At 39.6% G+C, this 21,734-nt stretch overlaps 1 protein-coding gene across 2 annotated transcripts; it reads left to right on the top strand.

Moving 5' to 3' along the window:
- The first annotated feature begins 2,286 nt into the window (after positions 1-2,286).
- LOC128077585 (uncharacterized) lies at positions 2,287-21,308 on the top strand. Of its 2 annotated transcripts, XM_052677034.1 has the most exons (6): positions 2,287-3,643; positions 6,113-6,346; positions 7,982-8,071; positions 8,735-8,812; positions 11,285-11,380; positions 20,349-21,308. In XM_052677034.1, exons 1-6 carry the CDS (start codon positions 3,365-3,367, stop codon positions 20,499-20,501), a joined length of 930 nt encoding a protein of 309 aa, XP_052532994.1. In that variant the 5' UTR covers positions 2,287-3,364; the 3' UTR covers positions 20,502-21,308. The 2 variants fall into 2 exon arrangements, with proteins under 2 accessions (XP_052532994.1, XP_052533004.1); XM_052677044.1 differs by lacking the exons at positions 7,982-8,071; positions 8,735-8,812.
- Positions 21,309-21,734: the final 426 nt, after the last annotated feature.

Consider the following 21,734-nt stretch of genomic DNA (forward strand, 5'->3'; position numbering starts at 1 on the left):
GAATAGAATACTGAATCTTATGTAATGTACTTCAAAGAAAAACAGTGGGTTTTTTTTACTGTTGTTGGAAATTCATCTTTAAAGACATTCCCTTTCCCATTTTTACTAATCACTTATTCTGGACAAGGTTTATAGGGTTTTCAGTTGAAACCCCAGGTGTATTACTGTGAAAATATTCTAGTTTACTGAAAGCTCCAGCAGTTTTACATTGGTTTCTACTTGCAGTTGGTTACTGGGTTATTGCTGTGAGCGTACTGTTTCTTTATCAATGTAGGTATGCTACTTAAGAAATGTGGGTGGTTTTCATTTCTTGTCTTTTAATGTTAGGGTGTTTTAGATTCTTTTTCATTTGACAGAATGATTTAAGGTTATACACAGACTTTGCAAACCTTTGTTGCCTGAAGGAAATTCATTCTGTAGAGGATTTATTAGCAAGATCTTATCAGACTGGACACCTTGTACTTTATGAGAACAATTTGTCCTCTTAACCTCCAGGGGTATGTACAGAGGAATATTTATGTTCTGAAGAGGCTGCCTTGGAAAACATGAAAAACAGGTGGGAAGGAGGCGAAAAGGGAGCCCATCTGACTTGCTTTGTTGTTAAATACATAATTATAATTAATAATTGTTAAATATCACAGGGAAATGAGCTGTTTACCAATAAGAAAGGGTCATTACTGATGAAAAGAAATGGAAAATGTATTTCCATGTAATGTAACAAATGCTGAGGCATACATACTTTTTTCCCCAAGCGTTTCTTCTAGATCTGCAAAACCAGCGTTTAACACAGCCCAAGTATCCAAGAAGCAAAAAGAATTATATTCCTCTTCCCCTTTTGTTTTATTTTTAAAGAGAATGTAAGAGTAAACACCATGACTTAAGACACTGACCTTTAAATTCTTTTGGTTCTCATCTTCCTTGTTTATAAAACACAAGAAGAAACTTCCTGCTTTTACCTGGGTAGTGAGAAGACCAATGAACACCTCTAAGGTCTGTAAGGAGAACTGATTTTTCCTCTCTTCAGATATTTGCCACAAAGCATGGTCCTAGACTACTCACTCGAATAAAGAATGAGCTAAGAAATTACTGCAGTGTATATATATATATATATTTAAGATAATTGTATTTTTGGAGTGTGAATCTAGTACGTAGTAGCTGAACTGTTGCAATTTCTACTGCACACGTACCTGTATTTAAATTTGGAGTGAAATCATTTTATGCCTTTCTGATGAGCTTCAAAGTTGACAAGGGCTTAAGCTGTTTACGGCAATATACTGAGTGCTAGGAGGTGTCACAGTAACTATCTTGAAATTAAACAAAGTGAAAGAATTTCTTCACAGTGAGGTGACGTAGCACTGGAACAGGCTGCCCAGGGAGGTTGTGGAGTCTCCTTCTATGGAGACATTCAAGACCTGCCTGGATGCCACCCTGTGCAGCCTAGTGTAGGGAGCCTGCTTTGGCATAGGGTTGGACTCGATGATCTCTGGAGGTCCCTTCCAGCCCATACGATTCTGTGATTCTGTGAAACAATAGCAAACGATTTCAGTTAGGATGCTGTTTCATGATCTGATTAGAATTTCTATGCTCCTAGTTAATATTCATGGGAAGCAAAGTTTCTGTTTAGTGGTATTCTGTGTTTACTTGCTCAAGGCAAATATAAAGAAATGCCATGAGATATCCTGCTCAGTGATTGGCAGGAATGGGAGTCATTAACATTTCATGATTGTGTGTGCTGGCACTTGCATTCCATTCTCTGATGAAATACCAGTTAACAGCAAATTTCTTACAGATGCTGATCACTGATTCAATGTAAATGCAAATAATCCTTTGTCTGAGCTGTGATCTTTTCCAAATTCACAGAGGAATCTGTAATTGTTTCCAAAGAGACACTGGGACATTGTGCTATTCACAGAATTGTAGGGGTTGGAAGGGACCTCCAGAGATCATGGAGTCCAACCCCCCTGCCAAAGCAGGTTCCCTACAGCAGGTCACACAGGTAGGCATCCAGGCAGGTCTTGAACATCTCCACAGAAGGAGACTCCACCACCTCCCTGGGCAGCCTGTTCCAGTGCTCCGTCACCTCACTGTAAAGAAGTTCTTGCGCACATTGGTGCAGAACTTCCTATGCTGCAGTTTCCGGCCGTTTCCCCTTGTCCTGTCTCCACTCACCACTGAAAACAGTCTGGCCTCGCCATTCTGCCCCCCACACCTTAGATATTTATAGACCTGGATCAGGTCCCCTCTCAGTCTCCTTTTCTCAAGGCTGAACAGACCCAGATCATTCCATTTCCTACTTTTTTTAGCCGTGCCAGACCCAAAAGTGAAAGAAGAGTCCTAACGGGAACTGCTTTGGCAGCTGAAGATGGATCAGCATGTCCAGCACAGACAGCCTTGTCCTATCTGCCTTTCTCAGCCATAGAACTTGTAGAGGTTGTGACGTCTGAGGTGCTGATAACAGCAAGAAATCTGTGTTTCTGTGAATGTAACCATTTTGCATTTAAAAGGGGAAAAATTGAGGCTTAGAGAAGTGTTAGATCTGATTCAGTTACTTGTTCACTGTGTTCTGATTGCCCTACCATAAGCTCATTGACAACTCTCTTAATTAGTTTGTTTTCTCCATCTCTTTGCCTTGGTGAAGCATGTGTGCTAATGGTGCTGTTGATATGGTATCAGGATGCTTTCTGCTGCTGGATTTGTATCACCTTGAGGAAACTGAAAAGCAAGTTTAATGCTTCAAAGAAAGCAAAGCATTATTGTGAAAAACGATTTCTGAAGTTCAGTGAAGTTAAGGTATATACAACTTGATGTATATAAACCTAATATGAAGCAGAGAGGAGTGGGTTTTCTGGATATAAATAAATAATTGATATTTGAGGAAAACTGGACTATAATTTGAAAATCAGCAACTTTAATCAATTTAGGGTTCTGCTTTTGATTGAGACCACTCAAGAAACAGCACGCTTTATTTAATCAATAGTGTAAAAGGAGGGGAGTGACCTTGGTTGTTTGCTGTGGTTTTGCTTTTAATTTTTTTAAACTCCAGGGCATGAGATGAAAGTCACAAAATGTCTAAGTATTCTTGTTTGTATTCTTCATAGTGCAGGGTGTAGCATTATTGAAGACTGTTGTTCATTATGTAATTCTTTACGATGCTGGAATTGAGCTTGGCTCCACACTCATTTGAGTCTCTGAAGGCTTCCTCTCATGTCAGCAGCCTTTGTTTGCTCCTTTTATCACCGGTATTGCCTTGTAACTGGCAAAATGTCTCTAGGACTGAAGGTATATCCCAAGGTAAAAAGGGGAGACCCAGTTTGAACAAGATACTTAAATACCTTGCAGAAGTTTCCAGACAATTTCTGCATGTATGTACTTCTGTGATTTTCTTAAAATCAGTACAATGTCCATTTTTTCTTTTTTTCTGTCCTCTTCTTGTCAGGACTCTATTAAGTGGCTTCCCAAGTCTCCTAAGCTGTACAGTGGCCATAACTGGAGCTCCCAGGGCTCTCGCTGGACCTCATTAAAAGGAAAGGAAGGTTTTCATGGTGGTAACTTGTACAAACTCAGCTCTGCCAATGGGAAATGGAGGGAAGGAAGGATCAGCCCCGAGCAAGAAGCGGAAGAACTGGAGGATCCTGATGAAGACGTAGGTGGTTTCCTTTAAGTTGGGAGACAGAATGTTTTGTGTCTGCCAAGAAACTACAAACCATTCGAGCTGGGTGGCTGAGTGCTTTGGGTTTGTGAGAGGCTGCATTTGCCACCTCCCTGAAGCTCTAGCTTGTACCTTCATGTCTGTGCTTGTGTTTTGTAACAGATGGGGCAGAATTTTGTTCACCGTTTTATTCCTTTCTTTAGTTAGACCAGTTTCTTTAGACCAATTAGATGGTCCTAACTTCTAAGAATACAATGCAGCTTGCACATGAAGACTTGTATTTTGCTCATTGATGAGATGCATACTTTTTTAAAGATATTTTTCCTACTTATGTCTCTAGTTGTCAGCATCTCTCCATCTCTTTTGAGAAAGTAGGTTCATAAAATCATCATAGAATCATAGAATGGCCTGGGTTGAAAAGGAACTCAAAGATCATCTAGTTTCAACCCTCCGCCCTGGGCAGGATCACCAACCACTTGACCAGGCTGCCCAGAGCCAGGATTGCTCACAGCACTTTTAGCTCAGTGCCTCCCAAGTGGTGAATGTACATGTACTACTCCACTGCACATGTATTTTTGGTGCTGTTGCTGTTGTTTTTGTTGCTGGGTGCTGATGTTTTTGAAAGACCTGGATGCTGCAGTTTCTCTTGCCTGCAACCAACCACATTTCCATCAGCAACATTTCCATCAGCATTTCAATCAGCAGCTTGGCTGTCTTTCATTCATGCACTGGAAGAGGAGGTTGCCCTCTCACAGCCCTGTAGGGTACTGCTCACTAGGCTTTCCCAGAGATCTATAGGAATCCTCTTGCTCCTTTGACCCCATGCCAGGCAGGACCTTGCCTTCCTTCCAAGCCCCATCTGCTGACACTAAGTCCGCTTCACCAGCCCTGCTCCCAGTCCTTGTGTGCAGGGCATGGCCGCATGCAGATGGATCATAGAATGGTTTGGGTTGGAAGGGATCTTGAAGATCATCTAGTTCCAACCCTGTGCTATAGGCAGGGACACCTCCCTCTAGACCAGGCTGCTCATAGCCCCATCCAGCTGGCCTTGAATGCTTCCAAGTTGGGAGCATTCACAACCTCACTGGGCAACCTGTTCCAGTGTCTCACCACCCTCGCAGTAAGGAATTTCTTCCTAGTATCTAGTCTAAATCTAGGTCTCTTCTACACATCCCTGGTCTGCCAGAAGACAATCTCTCCCACTAGAGAAATAATGATGCATATTTTTTAATGTAAATTAAAGCTAAACAAATTCTCTTTTAACTTTAAGTGGGAATAGGAAGCAGTCATGTCTTGCTTGCTCTCATGAGGGTCAGTGATGCTTCTTTTCATCCTGACCAAATAGACATTATGGGAAAGTTCCAACATAGATTAAGAGATAAAGTGTCCAGTGGGGTTTCTGTGCAGCTGCTCATGGTATTGCCACCGCCTTTGTAATTTTGGCTTTAAAGGCATTTGTGTGGTTTATTTTCAAAGGCATTGCCATTTGTTTGATGCATTGTTTTACTGCCAACAGAAGTTATAAGGACAATGGTAATATGAAAATCTGATACAACGTTACCCATCAAATTTAAGAAGAAAAAAAAATCAGATAAATATAAATAAAGCAACCATAAAATGTAGACATAGTTGGAGGATCATGACCAAATCTCTTTTAGCAACCTTGCCAAGCAAAACTGATAACTGGAAAATTTTATTCTATTTTGCCGACAGTCTTGTTTGAAACTTAAATGACTGGGAGGATGTGTTTTAGAATCATAGAATCACCAAGGTTGAAAAAGACCTCTAAGATCATCTAGTCCAACCATCCACCTATCACCAGTATTTCCCACTAAGTCATGTCCCTCAGTATGACATCTAAATGTATTTCTCTTCTCAAACCCTCATGGTTTAGCAAAGCGTGACATCGTCTGTTCACTGTTCTGCACCTCAACATAGCTACATTCTACAACCAGGAGTCAAAGCTGCATTTGGAATGCTGCACCTATGAGGTTGCACATCCACTGGACCTTCTAGGATTGCTGCCAACTTTGCAGTCCCCCAACCACTGCCACTTGTATCTCAATAAAGTCAATCCAATTACTTCTTTTTTTCCACTAGTGCAGCTGAACAAAGCTGGGACTCCCCTTCCCTTTCACCACTGTGAGCTCAAATAGAGAAGGACATTGCTGGGTAGGGATGGGGAGGGGTGTGATGTCTATGTGCCTGTGAACATCAGGGTAATGCTGTGTGAATCCTGTCCCTGTAACTTCCACCCCCACATTGAGGTAAATCATGCCCACAGAAATAGTTGTACAAAAATATCTTTGTGTGCATTTGCTTTCAAGTTAGAGGTTTGCTTCAGTGAAGCAAATGATAATACGATAGAAAGGAGGAAATCCCAATTTACATGTAGCACTTGGGTGTCACATAGCTCTACTCTGTGCTGTTGCTTTGCTTACTTGTTTGATCTTTAACCCCTAGGAACCTATTTCCAAGTTTTCTGGCAGCCTCTTTGATAACGATGTTCATTTAAAAGATAAAAGAAATTCCAGAGCAGCTCTTCAAGACAGGCACAAGTCAGCAACGAAGGGGAAAACTGCTCCAGGGACAAACAGCAAGGCGCAGGCCCCTGTCTCAGAAGGCAGCTTACCTGGAGAGAGCAGCAGGTTTCTGGAGGAATCCAGAGCTGCAGATGGGACACAGCCTCCGCTTAAGGTAACAAGCAGCCCTCTGTAGCTGCCATTCAGTACTGTCTCATGTTGTACACCCAGCTTTGGTCCATTGTAAGTCAAGCCAAAGTTACGTGCAGGTGGACAGTCAGCTACACCTGCACATGCATGATGTGGGAGCAGTGACACGACCCTCATGACAAGCTTCCATCCCTTGAGAGTGGATAGCAGTATGCAGGAGACTTAGTGAAAGCTGTGAAGGTTTGGGCTGATATTTATGGAGAAATTCTGAGTGTATCACATCTCAGCATTCATTAGAGGATGTGAGGAGGAAACATGCCAGATGAGCTCTAGAAAGGGGCAGTAGTAGAAATGCAAAGTTGTGCTACAGCCCAAGATGCTGGGGATACAGCAGCAGAAAAGACAGCCCACGTGGTGGGGCACCCACGCTGATGTCCTGTCATCAAAGCATTACTGACAGTTACTAGTGAATTCTTGAGTGTGCAGGTAAATCTGGGCTAAATTTGGCAGTGTTTTTTGTTTGACTGACAGGGTATTTTCATGGCTTTTTAAAATCAGGAATGTCAAACGACTATGTTAAATATGCAAGGGTAACTGCACATTTGTCAATTTTCAAAACACATCTGTGTTGAAATATTCTTAACTATCAGATACTGAAATTATTCAAGCCTGAAATGTCTTAGAGAGATGAACCAAATCAGTGAAAGTAAAATCATTTTTTTTATGTGATGAATTGAAATGTGATTTATGTTCAGGGTCAGCTACTCTGCAACAAAGTATTCCTTGTGTTTAGCCTGATAGTGGTTTTAGCAATTTTCATGTTATTAAGTAACAAGAATTGTTATAGATTAAAGAAAAATTGACAACTTAAGGGAATAATTCTTGAATATAAGCTGTCTTTAGAATGTGAAACTAATTTACGTGGCCTTTGCTTTACATTATACAAATTTAAAAATTCATCTAAGTTACTGAGCAGATGTACTGAATTTTTGTCAATACTGGCAGGATGAGCAGAGAGTAGCTGATGGATTACAATGTACGCTGCTTTAAAAAATATTTAAATATTGATATTTTAAGTCAATGGTTACTGTTGAGTCTTCTGTTCCAGCAACACACACATGGAAAGTCTGTTTGATGAAGCTACAACAATAGCGCTCAAATTCAATTACTCTCTCGAAAGAGTGGAGTAAATAATTCAGACTGTAGATGAGGGATGATTCAAAGAATATTTTTTTCATAAATGTACACAAAAATGTTTACTTTTTGCTCCTAATGTATGCTAGTGTTGTTTCTATCATGAATGCTCAGTAAATTGGTGGGTTTTATGGGCTAAGTCGGTCTGCAGTTCTCCATAGAGGGAAGAGTTTTCAGTCTGAAAACTCTGTGGACAAAACAAAATGCATTCAGTAAACAGCCTTATAAAGTTTTGGCATGTGAAAACCTGAATTTTAGGAATAATGCATTCCTATGCATTGTAGTTATAGGAAAGTAAAGACTAGCTTTGGGTGTGCTGGTATTGAAGAATAGCACGATTTCTCTCTGGGCTAAGCTTTATATGGGGTAAAACTGTTGGTGTTGAGAATAGATTTTCATTGCTTGTGTAATTAATAGGCAATGTTTTTATTAATCCGGCCACTTATCAACTATAATTCTTTTCCAGATAACCATTACTGTGTGCAGTCAAATGGGGAGTCTTGGTATTAGCATTGCTGGTGGAAAGGGCTCATCTCCATATAAAGACAATGATGAGGTGCATTTCATTACTCAACATTTATCTAGTACTTGTTAGAAAGAGACTGATAAGCAGTTTATTTTTATTTATTTATTTATTCAGATAATGTGTTTTGTTGTTTGCTCTCTGAGGTTGTCCTCTGAGGTTGTCTTAGTATTAGAATTGACAAGGGGAAACATGGGCGACTTATTTCTCAAAGCACCAGCTGACAGTTGATTTTGATGGGAAAGCTCCTGGAGGAGTGACTTTGGAAGAGAGAACCTGATTTTCCAAAAAATGATTTTCCAAAGACAACCACATGGCAGGAATGCCATTGGCATTTTTTACCTGTGTCACTCTGTTTGCAATCCGCTTGCCTCTGCCATATTATTTGCTCATTCCTAGGAGCTAACTTGATTTAAGAGAACTGTTTTTTTGCATCTTCTCAATTATCATTTAAATAAATCCTTGTTTCTTAGTCTGTCCCCCATGGCAGGGTGTAAACAATTAATTTTGTGCATTGTTGTGTGTACAGTCAATCATGAAAGCCTTTTTGCCTGCTAATACTCTAAGACTCTAGTTTCTACTTTAATAGAGGCAGCAGAACAACACATGAAAATTAATTGCTTCCCATTTGCTTGTTACAACTAAGAACAGTAGAAGAAACCGTGAGAGGTTTGAAATGTGTTCTTTTGTTACCAGGGAATTTTGATTACACGACTACCAAAAGATTGTCCAGCAGATGTGGCTGGGATGCAAGCAGGAGAAAGAGCGGCAGAGGTAGTTGTTTTGTTTGTAAATGTAGAGTGTGTTCTTTTGTTGTAAGCTGTAATTCAAAGCAATCAGATATGGGGAGCTGGAGATCTGGATTTAGGCTTAGCTTTTCAGATACTTCCCAAATTATTATGAAGGCTACTCTGAAAATAGTGCCTCCTATTTTATTACTTGGCCCACAACATCAGAGGTGGATGTTGGTGGGGTGACAGTAAAGACTGAACCTTCCTGCCAATGTTCTGTTACATTTTGTTGCCACGTGACAGATGGCAGCAGAGGGGCACTCTGACAAAAAGGCATCAGACATGGAAGTGCATATGAAGCAAAAGTGTGTCACTGAATTCCTCCACATGGGAAACTTTGCACCCACTGACATGCATCAACTATTACTGAATGTTTATGGAGATGAAATAGGGATGTGGGCACAATGAGGTGATGGGTGGTGCATTTCAACAGTGACAGCAATGATGTGAAAGACAAGCCATGTTCTGGATGGCCATGTAGAGCTGTCACGCCACAAAATGAACATCCTTTATCAACTTATCTGGCCGATTTTGATCAAGGAACTGTATACAGAGCTGGATATTGGCTTCAGTATGTTGGAAATTATGGTGGCAACATTGGAATATTGCAGTTTGCAATAGGTGGATCCCATGAATGCTCACACAGGAATAGAAAGAACACTGTATGCAAGTTTGTCAGGAACTACTGAACCAATATGAGGCTGAAGATGATAATTTCCTGTTAAAGAATAAGTGCAAGACGTAGCACTTGGCAGGGGAAGCAATGGATATCTGCTGTCTTTTGCAATAGAAAGGATTGGTCCTTCTGGATTTCCTGGAACTCAGACCATCAACTCTGACCACTGCATCATGATGCTAACTAAGCTGAAGGATCAAGCTTTCAGAGTCAGGCAAGAGAAAAAGACAACCTTTCTCTTGCAGCCTGATAACACCAGACCCCATTTGAAGACTGTGCAGCACACTGCTAATCTTGGCTGGACTGTATTACTGTATAGTCCGGATTTGGTGCCTTCTGGCTTCCATCTGTCCAGGCCAATGAAAGATGAACTGTCTGGGTAACATTTTCCCAGCAACAATGCCATCATTACAGCTGTGCAACTGTGGGTCACCTTCCTTTGTGCAGACTTTTATGAATGCAACGTGAAGGCTCTTATTCATCACTGGAGAAATTGCATAGCTGATGGTGGTGACTATGTTGAAAAATAGTGTTTTGTAGCTGAGAATTTGCTCTATCAAATAGCATTATTGTATTCTTTTGTATCTCTTGTAGTTTCCATGGAAACTAATAGAAGGCATTACTTTCAGAGTGACTTACATCTGTTGTTGATATTCCTTTTTATTACATTCTGGTTTTCTGATTGTTGTGTTCAATGTGCTAAATAAAATATTCACTTCAATGGCTGATTTGTAAAGGAGATTAGTGGCCTTGGTAAGCACAAACGCAATTGTATTTAGAAACTTTCTTTTGGCATTGCATTAGTTATATTAGATGAGCTTATTGCTGGTCTTACAAATAAGTACAAACTATGTCTGCTTGCTTCTCCAAGGTAATTTTTGGTCAGGAGAGAACAGCTCAAAGTAACTCCACTGTTGGAGAAGGCATACAGTGCCAAGTAATAAATGTATCTCTCTGGCAGCTCCACTCCCCATCTTTTCTGATCACATTTTTTCTGCACTCTGGCCTGCTCTTTGATTTTCACCAGCAGGAAAAGGTAGATTTTGAGTTTGACCCTCACATCCTGATAAAATTCTGGATCATTTTACCTTTTCCTTTTTAAAAATGGATTATTCATATCTATTTTTTTTTTTTTATTTTAAACAAGATGAGGGAGAAATGAAGTAATTCATTATTCATTTAACATGAACAGATCGTAAGGAAGAAGTCAAGATTTCTAGTTATTGTACCTTTAACTTCTGAGCAGTTTTTGATAGATATCCTAAAAATCAACAGATTTGCTCATGTTCCTCTGTGGGGTTGCAATTCATAATTATTTTTGGAGTCATTGAAATATACTATCTACTAACCTCTGTTAATTACAGAGGTTAAAAAAAAAAAAAAAGGAGAAATACATTCCATACTGTTCAGTTATCCTACAAATAGTTGTTTTCTCTGTCTCCCACAAGATGGCAGAATCATTCATCTATTTAAAGACCTGACTTGGTGTATGTGGGAGACAAGAAAGAATTAATTAATTCAGGTGAACTGCAGGAGTCTGGTATTTTGATCATGATATGTTGTGTTATACATTCTTATTCTTGAACTGGCCATTTCAACAGTTCAATTATACAGTGTGTTCAGCAGATAGGGAACAAGAATTGCAAATTTATTTGCTTTTGTTGTGCAGCCATATGTAACAAAAGGGTTAGGTGTTTGTAGAGTCACCTGAGAGGGAGGGTCTTGCTTTCCTTGAACAGCGTTTGGAATAAATGCATTTCTGTTGCTTTGTTTTTAAAGGGATCCCTAATTTCAGAACCCAACACACATGATGCTGGTCCTACTGAAGCTTCGTCTAAAGGCAGCCCCTTCCAGCCATTAAACCATGTCATAACAGTAAGTACAGTGACCACAGCAACTAACAAATCCTACTAAATAACTGCATCTTGTCTGTCATTCTATCTAGTAAAGATAGTAAAGACTGGCACAAAACTTTAACAGGCTGAGTCAGAGGAGAGCCTGTACCCGTGATCAGTGACCCTGCCATGTGTCCCTGCTGGTTGCCAATGCAGCCAGAATTCAACTTCTGGAAGTGCTCAGCTCCTGGTCAAGCACCAGCATAGCAGATCAGACCATATGAACCACTGTGGTTTAGAAGCTCTAATAGTGATGTCTATTCCCTTCGCCTTAATTTGTTGCCAGGATTCTATCTGATGGAAAGAGCATCATCCCCAGGGCTCCTCTTTTAGAAAGGAGAGGTTGAGCTGCTATCTACAGGTGCTCATTTTTTATGCTTTTGCTTTAAGGAGAGCTTACATTGCAGGCTAAGACTGCTTGCCCATATTTTAGCTGGTGTCAGACAACATTACCCCTACCTTAAACATCTCTAAAGGAAATGGCTGAGCCTCCAAAGTGTTTTTTAGAATTCTGATCCATTTTTATGTGATTCAGTAAAAAGTTAAGCTATCTAAAGACCTGCTGCACTCAGTCATCTGCCTGCACATCTGAAATTCAAGCTTTACTAGGAAGATAGAATAGGATGAAGATATTTGAATTATAAGGTCAAAAAGCGTCCCACTTGTACTGAGACTGAAGTCTCAGGCAGCAGCAACTGTGTCTCTTGCAGCAAATGCCAGAGGAATGCTTTGCTTGATTCCTCTTCTCCTAGCCTTTTTTGTCCTTTTCTAGCAATACCACCCACAACTCAGCTAATGGTGAGAAACGAAAGTTCATGTTATATAAAAGACTCCAATCAAAGATGTATTTTCCTGTCTATGTTTTTGTGTTTTGTCTTTAAGATGCACTAATAAAGATTGCTTCTTTACTTAGTTGCTTAAAGAAATTTTTTCTTTGCAGCTTCTGGTTCAACATCATCTTGTGAAACATTTAGACCAGTTTTATTTTCCAGTTGAGAATGCTTCCATCATTTTCTTTTTTCTTTTTTTTTTTTTTGATCCAGCTGTACTTGATAGCCGTTTCTGTATGGTCTTAACCCACATGGCAGGAAACATGAGGCTTCCAGTTAGGGCAATCCATATTGGTAGGGCTGATTCGTACAGTGCTAGTGGCCTGAATCTTTTGTAGCAGTTGCCTGGCTTTTAGTATATTTAGCCAAAGAAAGGAAATGATCATTTCTTGTGTTCCTCTTGGTAAAACAGTGCAGCAGGTTTTCCTGCCTCTCCCCGGAGCCCTTCAGCAGCAAAGGGAGGAGCAAGCAGACAAGACTATGGTAGTATCTCAGAGCAAAGCGCCCACAGGCAGCCAACTGGCTGAAGATGTTTCGGCTGTCAAAATGAGCGAGTGTGTAAATTCTTCTTTGGAGAAAAGTTGGTGTTTCTGTTTTTTATCAACATCTTTGTGCTGTGGCAAAATTGCGTATATGACTGCCTTTTAGCCTAGAGCAGGACATGTCAGTCTTACGGATTACGGGCTTTTCAGGAGCATCCTGCTGACATCAGGGAACTGGTCAGTGTCTCATCTCCCTCTGGCTTTACTCTGGTGAAATTCATCTTCGTCCTAAGTAACTGTCATCTGAAAGGTGTTTACAGTGCTTGCTGCTTATGGAAAACACGCTTTGCACATTCAGATAAACAAATGGCAGTAGATCATTAAAACATGACAGAACCTTTTCCTTCTCTAGGAATCAAGGAAAGTTCATTTCCTTTGTATTTCTATGTTTCAAGAGAAACTGAGTGCACTTACTCCAAGGAATGATAGGAGAAAATCACAGTGATAAAGAAGTCAAGGGCTTCTGTTATTTTTCCTGCAACAGCTGAACTGTGTGCTGGATGAGCTGTTGCAGTGCCTCTCTTCTTTCTCCCACTCTTCCATATCATCACTGCTTCCAGCCCTCCAGCAGGGAATCTGTCTTCATCTATTTATTTTTACTGGATGTTAATAAACATCCCAAACATCCTTTTCACATATGTTATCTGTGGTAATACTGCTGTCTCTCATTTGCCAGCCATGGCCCTGTAGCCATTTGCTGCCATTTTCCATTCTATCTCCAAGCCTTCCACTCTGACAGTACAAAAGATGATGCCTCTGCCACATTAAGGTTTATTCTCTATTCTTCATGGTTTAGTTGCTTAAAGGTCTTTTAAAAGGCTCATTTTCTTGTTAACTAGTCCAGCCAAATCCAAGTTAGAATCTACAAGCCTGCCAGGTTTAAGAATTTTATGACTATATGAATGAGCAGTAATTCATTGGACAGGTAATGAACACTTCTTTCACTCAGAGCCATTGTTTTGCAAAGAGAAAAACAGAATTGCCTTTGTTTTAACTTGCAATTGTTTTATGGAAGAGTAGAGCCCCAGAACTTTAATTACAGCTCAGCACTTTTTGACATTCTGTGCTTTGAGAGTTGATTCAGTTACATTAATCACACCTCAAAAATATGGAATCTGTTTATTTTACTTTTTTTAGTATGTGAATATGACAATAAAAATATTTTAACCAAGCTTAAACTGAGTCTCTGGATTTTAAAACAGTAATCTTAAAATACAAATGTGCATCAAAATATAGCAGATTAGAACTACAACTATCCACATGCGCAGCCTGTGTGTAAAATACTGTGTGTTTATTACAGAATAACAGAATGGCTTGGGTTGGAAGGGACCTCAAGGATCATGAATCTCCAACCCCTCTGCCACAGGCAGGGCCACCAACCTCTCCATTTAATACTAGACCAGGCTGCCCAGGCTCCCATCCAATCTGGCATACACAACCTCTCTGGGCAGCCTGTTCCAGCACCTCACTACTCTCTCTGTAAAGAACTTCCCCCTGACATCCAACCTAAATCTTCCCTCCAGCAACTTAAAGCCATTTCCCCTTGTCCTGCCATTATCTAACTTTTCAAAGAGTTGATTCCCCTCCTGTTTGTGGGCTCCCTTTAGATTCTGAAAGGCTGCACCTTTGTATCCTTCTTTTCTCCAGGCTGAACAAGCCCAGCTCCCTCAGCCTGTCTTTGTAGGGGAGGTGTCTAACTTTGAGAAATTAAAAATCAGTGAAACAGATGACCAAATATTGCCAGTAATGCCCATGCTGACTTTAAGAGAAGGAATACTGCTTGATTCTGAGATGTTTATTTTCAGTTCTCAATTTTTCTGTCTTCTTCCCACAGTACCTATATCCTGCTTTCCACTCAGACATTGAACTAGTTCTGCACAGCTTTTCTCCATCAAAATATTTTCATCCAAGCCCTGGCTAAGCTTTTCAGTCAGCTTTATCTGACACTGAATGGAGACTGTTGACAGGTTTCAGCATCTTCTTGCACCTAATGATGTGTGTCATCATATCTTCTTGTCTGATCTGTTTTTGGGTCTGTAGACATCATAAAAATGTCTGTACTTTGGATACTTGGAACTATATTAAATCCTTTAAATGTTTCAATCTAGTAGTTCAGTTTAATTCTTAGTATAACTTTGTCCTATGAATTCCTTTAGATATTTTTTCATATAGTTCACCAGATATGATGTCATTTATATCTAGGATTTTCTGGGAAACTTCAAGTAATTCGACTGAACTCCACCTTCTTTGCCTAGTGCCTCTCCTATGGTAGATACAAAACTGCCTGACAAAAAAGAGAAAGGAACTTTGCTCTAAATGTGATGTGCCCAAATAGTGTATGTAATACTCACTGGGAAACTGATTAAATAAAGCTGAAAGCATGTTTTTGTGACCCCAGTAATAAGTGAAGAAAATACCTGATTTTAATCATAGCCTCTAAAAGATATCAATCCCAAGGAGTACATTCTAGGAGACAGCACCTGGAGTGAGCACTTGCTGAGCACATTAAGCCTGTAGGAAATCATGCTGGGCTGCAACAGGTCTGGAATCAAATCACAAAGGAGAGCATGAGAATAGTGACCAGCTCAGGGAGGAAGGATGAGCTCCTCATCAACATCAGCTCAGGGCTGGTGTCACTCTCACTACTGTCGTCAGGACTGAGACAGTGTCTTCAAAACTATAGCTCCAAAGCTCCTATGCAAGGCTTCAGCTGTGCTCATAAGTGCTGTGGCTGCTCAAGGGGCAAGGATGAACTGCGTCATCCTCCTCTGCACATTCCTCCTACCTTTTCTGCTTCCCCTTGGAAAGGGAAATTACTTCTTCATAACAAATATACCACAATTTCATTAAACCTCTTTCTTCATCTCTAACTTATATTTTCTCTCTGCTTTCTTTTGGGGAGAAGGCTGCTGTTATGTACTGTCCCTGTCTTTATTGACAAAACTTTATTAAAAAGAACAGGAGATACCACTTTTGTCTGAACCCTGGATAAAATGATCAGTTCATTCTCTCCTATTCTTGTTGGGTGTACTTTGGCATCTTTTTAAACTTGTTATTGAAAGTTCCAGCTGCATGCAACATAGTTAAGGCATGACTGAATGCCCTCCTTCACTCAGGTCAAGGAAGGAAACTTGATTTAGGCAGTTCCTTTTGCAAATACAGTCGTTTTCAACTTCGGTCTTTTGCACCTAGCAAGGACAAGTTTTCATTGTTTGGTGAGAATCTTGAATTTCCTTTTGTTGAAATCTGAAGTACTATTGCCGTCACCAGTGATGAAAAAATAATAAAATGAAGTATGAAATCACAATATGATTCATGTTTATATAAACCCCTATAAATGCTCTCAGCCATGTAGATTGTTTTGCTCGTTTCACTAGCTGAAGTGTCCAAATAATAGTCTTAGCACTGGTGTCAATCAAAATTCTATTATATGTACTATTTAGATATGGGAAGCTGAATTAGGCATACATACCTATTAAAGATGTTTTCTAGCTATGGAATATTAAATAGTCACCTGCTTGAACTAGAGTCAAAACTAAGTCTGATTTTTCTTCCAAAAGACCAATCCAAGTGCTTTTCCAATCCCTATTCTTCAAAATTTGGGATCTTCCTTGTGTACTCTGGCTTTCTCCAATGGCTGCCTTTGTGCCATCGCTCTCAGCTTTAAGGAGATACTTGCAACTGAAACATCATAGCCAGTTGCATATTTATTCCTCTCCAGTGTCAATATGAACGAGTTTTTGCAACCAACACTGCAGATTGATTGACCCAACTTATTTAGACTGATTTGTTTCAATGCTTGTTGTATTGGACTGTGTTTCAGTTGCAGGACTCCAACTTTCAGTGGAGAATAATAATCCATAAAATTAGTGTTTGAAATAATTTGATTTTTACCGATGACCAATTATGAATAAAAATAGAATGCATCCCTTTTTAGTGTTTTAAGTCCTAGTGTTTATGTTGTGAAGTGCTATTTAGAGATGCAAACACGGCAACAAAAGAAATTCCTATAGTGAATACATTGGTTTTGATGCAGAATGTGTCCCTTTTCAAATTTACTTTTTATGCACAGAAAATGTTTTTAAGGGGGAAATGGAAAACAGTAATTGGTTTAAAATAATTAATTACACTTTTTTTTTCTTAAAAAAAAAAAAAACAAAAAACCAACAACCACCACCCAACACTTATTTCTATGGTTTTGAATTGATAATTGCTTAATAGTGAGTTGATGATGGAAAGTGAGTAGGAGGACTCTGCAATTTCAACAGAAATATTTTGAGCAAGCTCAGGCACTGTTCGGTAAAACTAATGGGGTAAAACAGTGGGACACTGCAGAATCCTGCTTAAACTGTCCTCCTACACCAAGATTAACATTTTCTGAAGAATTACTGGTGGAAGATGAAAATTACACGCCTTCTTTAGGCAGGCGACTTTAGAGTTCAGCAGCCCATGCTGGAAAGGTTTTCTTTGTTCCCATTATAAATCTGTGTCTTGAACTGTCTGTAATGGGCACTGGAGACAGTTTGCTTTATCTTTACTGTGACATTTTTTTGTGTGTGAAATGTGTTCTGTCTGGGAAAAAAAAAGCCACAAAACAACAAAAAACTCTAGAAGCAAAGTTACCAGTTAAATAGGGTGAAGCTGTGATTAGTGAAGATAAAATGCAGAAACCTGAAAGCAAGCGCATAAGGAATCCTACTGGGATTCTGCAAAGAGAAGCACTGAGTGTGAAAAAAGAATTGTATGAAAGGCAAAGAAATACAGTGAAAATTTAGCTGTTGAGTTATCCTACTCTGCTTTTTTCTGTTTATTTTGTTTTGCTTTTAAACAAACAAAACAGAACTGGAATTAAAAAGGAAGTATAGACGAAGCTTAGGTCATGATTTTGCTGCAGCCAGGGGGAATGTGCAGGTAGGGATGGAGGGCTGTAGGTTCCTAGGGAACAGCTGGGAGAAGATGGAAAACTCACACTGGTTACAACATGATGGTTTTGGTATGATGGGAGGTTTCTTATATCTGTTTGTTTTTGTTGTTGTTGTTTTTTTAAGGTCATGAATCAACAGCTTTTGATGCTAGATGTAGAGGTTTGAGTTTCCTTTCACTGCAACTAATCTTGGAAAAAAGCAAACTGTTTCTTAGCTGGGTTTGCTTCCAGTCTTCAATTTCATAGGTGTCACCGCTCACAGCCAGGTGATCATTAATGCTAATGATGTAGTTGTGAGGAAATCTGGGCTCCTCCAAATCCTATCAGATCAATTAGCCACTGAGAAGAGAACAGCTAGGGTTTGGGAATGGTAAAGGTTTCAGAGAGAGTAGTAAAGGAGATGAGGTATGCAGAAAGCAGAGAGAGATGGAGGAGATGATTGTGCTTGGACCAGAAAATTTGGTTTGTTGTTGAAACTTGGTGATGAGTTTCTGAAACAGCATTAGGTGGGTATATGTGAGAGCTGTCATCTGCTTGGAGGATTCACTTGAGTTGCAGTGGATTAGCGATGAGCCAGTTCTGTTCTCTCCTCTGGGGAGCACAGATTTCCAGCCCTTGCAGCCTTTTTTGGGCTGAGAAGCCTCCCCCATAGAAAGTTGATCAGTCATTTGGTGCCAGTTCCTTTTTACACACAGCAGGATGAAAGATTAGATGGAAGACTTCCTCCAACGCTGCTTGTTTAATGAATGCCGTCAGTACAGGTCCCACAGCAGTGTTGCACAAGCGTGAACCAGTGGGCAGGTGGATGTCTAACAGGAGATCGTAGTCTGTTGCACTGTTGGTGGGGATGGGATGCCTTCCAAGGGCTCAGCTTCAACTCTACAGGAGCTCTACAGGTGTGCAGTCTGCAGACCACATGTTTCAACTGTGGGTGAAAGGAGTGTTATTTAAGAAAATGAGGTAAGTTTTCAGGGAAGTTGTGAAAGCCTAAATACAGCTTGCAGTGTATTGAACAAACGTATGGGGAGATGAAAAAGGTGATTTCATGCCAGAACTTGAACATCCTGTGGGATTTGTTCCTCCAGTGGCAATACTGTTAGTCTTGGATTTATGTTTCGTTCAGATTTAGTTAACTAAAAGAAAAATAAGACAATTTTTTATGGTATCTCAAATGAATGATCTCTAAAATAAAGAGTATGTCAGAGTGCCCTAAAAAAACGATCTCCAAAGGATCTTGGTGCCATATCAAAACTTTGTATATGTGTATGATGTGGTAGAGTGGGATACCCACAAGAACTTCGTGTTACTAGTTTAAATTTTTAGAGTTAGGCCTCGCTGACACTGGCTGTTGGTTTTTTTTTTTCCTCTTTTCTTTGTGAAGAAACATAAATCAAATCCACTTTGTGAGTGTAAAGCTTTGTCCCATAGTAGTATTTGAAAGTAGTGTGAAAGAAGCATGTTTCAGAAGAGACAGAATATTTAAAGAAAAGCTTTCTTATTGAAATACAATACAATGGTGCTGTCTATCATTGTAACTAACTTTAGATAAGGCATGGGCCTCATCTCTGTTTTTTGAGGTGGTGGAATTCTGCAGTATGACCCAGTACACCCACCTGTACGTATAGGATATATACTTATCCATATAGGATATGCATTTGCTGTAGCACAAAGCAGCTGGCTGTCACTAAGGAGGAAACATCTTTTAGCAATGAACATATCAAGAGAAATGTCCAGTCGGTGGAGATCTTGTAAATGCTGTGCAAATTGGCAGAAGTAAAATTTCCCAGTACTTTTGATCTATAGAGGGTTATTTAATGCTTCCAGTAATGTGTCCCCCTTAGTCTAAGCAAAAGAAGGAAGAAAGGAAGGAAAGAAAGAAGAAGGAGATATGAGAGCGTTCAATAGAAATGGGAATGTAACAGAAAAATATGGCTGGTTTAAAATTGGTTTGCATTTATGATACGTTGAATCTGGCTTGACGTTGGTATTGTGGTGCCTATGTGTGGTGCAGCTGCCTGTGAGCTGGTGCCAGGCCGTGTGCAGGTGGTGGATCTCTGTGCATGTGTCGTTTCCCAAATCAAGTGGTGGATGGCAAGGAAATAATGCATCAACAATTGAGTTGTATGGTGTCAACATTAACACTCTTAGAAGGTCTGAAGAAATGGAACGGGGTAACAGATACATAAGAACTACTGCCTTTCTTGAAAATTTTCTGAGTACTGGCAAGGGAGACAGTTTATTATTTGCCTGTTAGGTGCATGAACTTACTGTTTTATCTGCTTTTATTATTAAAATTTATTATTTTTAATTTGTATTGCTTCTAAGCGTATAGATTTTATAAAGTTATATGTATGTGTAGTTTTCATATTTTCATACTTATATAAAAGATTGTTTTAAAATAGACAAATTTTCCTTTCTATAGAAGCTTTTTAGAAGCTAGCTAATGGGAAGAAAATGCAGTTTATTTGAATTTTGCTTTAACTAACACTGCAGATTTTTGGCATAGAACAGTTTACCACTCGGAAAGGCTTGTGGTGTTGTATCTCTCATATATTCTTGCTCATCACCTGTACCTTCATAATACCAGTTCTAAACTCTTCCTTGCTCTTGATCTTACTCATTTTCTCTGCAATCTTTTGCCTCTTCCTAAAGATACCTCGAATAATCCTCACGCGCCCTTCGACCTCTGATGAAGATACTGACCAGCTGCCCCCAGATCCAGATGACTTTGAGATGGAGGAGCCTGATGGCACAGAATGCCGCACCTACTCGGACTGTCTGAACAGTGCTTTTTATCCTCCCTAATAAAGTACTTTTTGGGAAAGAGTTTGTGATGATTATTTTTTTTCCAATTGTTCAACGGTATTTAATGTAGTACTGGAACCACTATGCCTTACTTGTAGGTAAAACTGTGACAGAGGATGGATTTGAACTGGGGTGAGGGGAGCACAACCCGTGTTTTTGTCTGGTTGCTTTGAGCTCTCCTTTGGCCAGAACCTGAATGCTTGAAGCAGCGTGCTCTGCGTGGGGTGGTGTGAATGTCCCCACATGCTGCAATGCCCTCCTGTAAGTGCGTTCTGTAGCAGCTAAAAGCAGTGATGGAAACAACAGATGATTTTCTACTCATCTGGAAACATGGTGAAAACCATTGTGTATATTTGTGTATATATGTATTTCAAATCTTGTGTCCAGTTTGTGTCTCTATAGCTTTTCTACCAGCAGGTTCCTTTGAACTGTCCCTTTTAATATTGTTTTCTATAAGAATAAAAAATTGTTTTCTGTCTTATAAATAGTGTTGGCTTTTTTTCCCCCCCACAGAGAAATGTTATTTATATTGGAATTCTATATTTCATTAAAATGTAATAAAGAATAGTTTCTCCGAGTATATCGGTAACACAAATGTGCATTAGATTTGAGTAGCATCTGCAAGTTAGTTTTTATGAAATCTCATAAATGAAGAAATCATCTTACGCAGCTATGCATCTGTGAGTGAACTGAGAAGCAATTTCTTACCCCTGGTGTATTATTTCTCCTCCCGACTTGCATATACGCAGAACACCTTAAATTTGCCTTATTGCAATATTCCATCTGTAAATATGCATAGGAGATGAGCACTGAAGAATAAATACTCATGTACAAGTGTTGAATACTTTGATTCTTTTTCACTGCCATTTAGATTTCTAACTTTTTTTAAGAAACCTACAAATAACCTTTAGGAATCTTCCTCTGGGGTTCTGTGATGCTGCCTTAACTCAGAGGTGGCATCTTGTCCTGCTGGATTGGGTTGTAATGACTTCCTTTAATGTGCATAAAGTCTGCTTTGATGGTGTTTACTATTTGTACACAATTTCTTCTTCTGTGAAAATAATACAGTACTACAAAGCTCAATGACCTGGTAGATCCTGATTGTTTATTCATATTCTGGATGGTTTCTGAGATGATAATTCATATATGACTTGAAGTGAGCGCTGTTAGCTGTTGTTACAGGAATTAGCAAGTTTCCAGGAGAGTACAGCTATCACTTGGTTAGGTCAGTAT

The sequence above is a fragment of the Tympanuchus pallidicinctus genome, unplaced genomic scaffold (assembly GCF_026119805.1).
Source record: "Tympanuchus pallidicinctus isolate F22 unplaced genomic scaffold, pur_lepc_1.0 scaffold1, whole genome shotgun sequence".
NCBI lineage: Eukaryota > Metazoa > Chordata > Aves > Galliformes > Phasianidae > Tympanuchus > Tympanuchus pallidicinctus.

What these genes read in the sequence shown, in the direction of transcription:
- LOC128077585 (XM_052677034.1), top strand. Translation starts at nt 3,365, where the DNA reads ATGTACTTCTGTGATTTTCTTAAAATCAGTACAATGTCCATTTTTTCT. An exon ending in TGGAGGATCCTGATGAAGAC is followed by an intron (nt 3,644 to 6,112) that starts GTAGGTGGTTTC and finishes TTTAACCCCTAG; the next exon opens with GAACCTATTTCCAAGTTTTC. An exon ending in GGACACAGCCTCCGCTTAAG is followed by an intron (nt 6,347 to 7,981) that starts GTAACAAGCAGC and finishes ATTCTTTTCCAG; the next exon opens with ATAACCATTACTGTGTGCAG.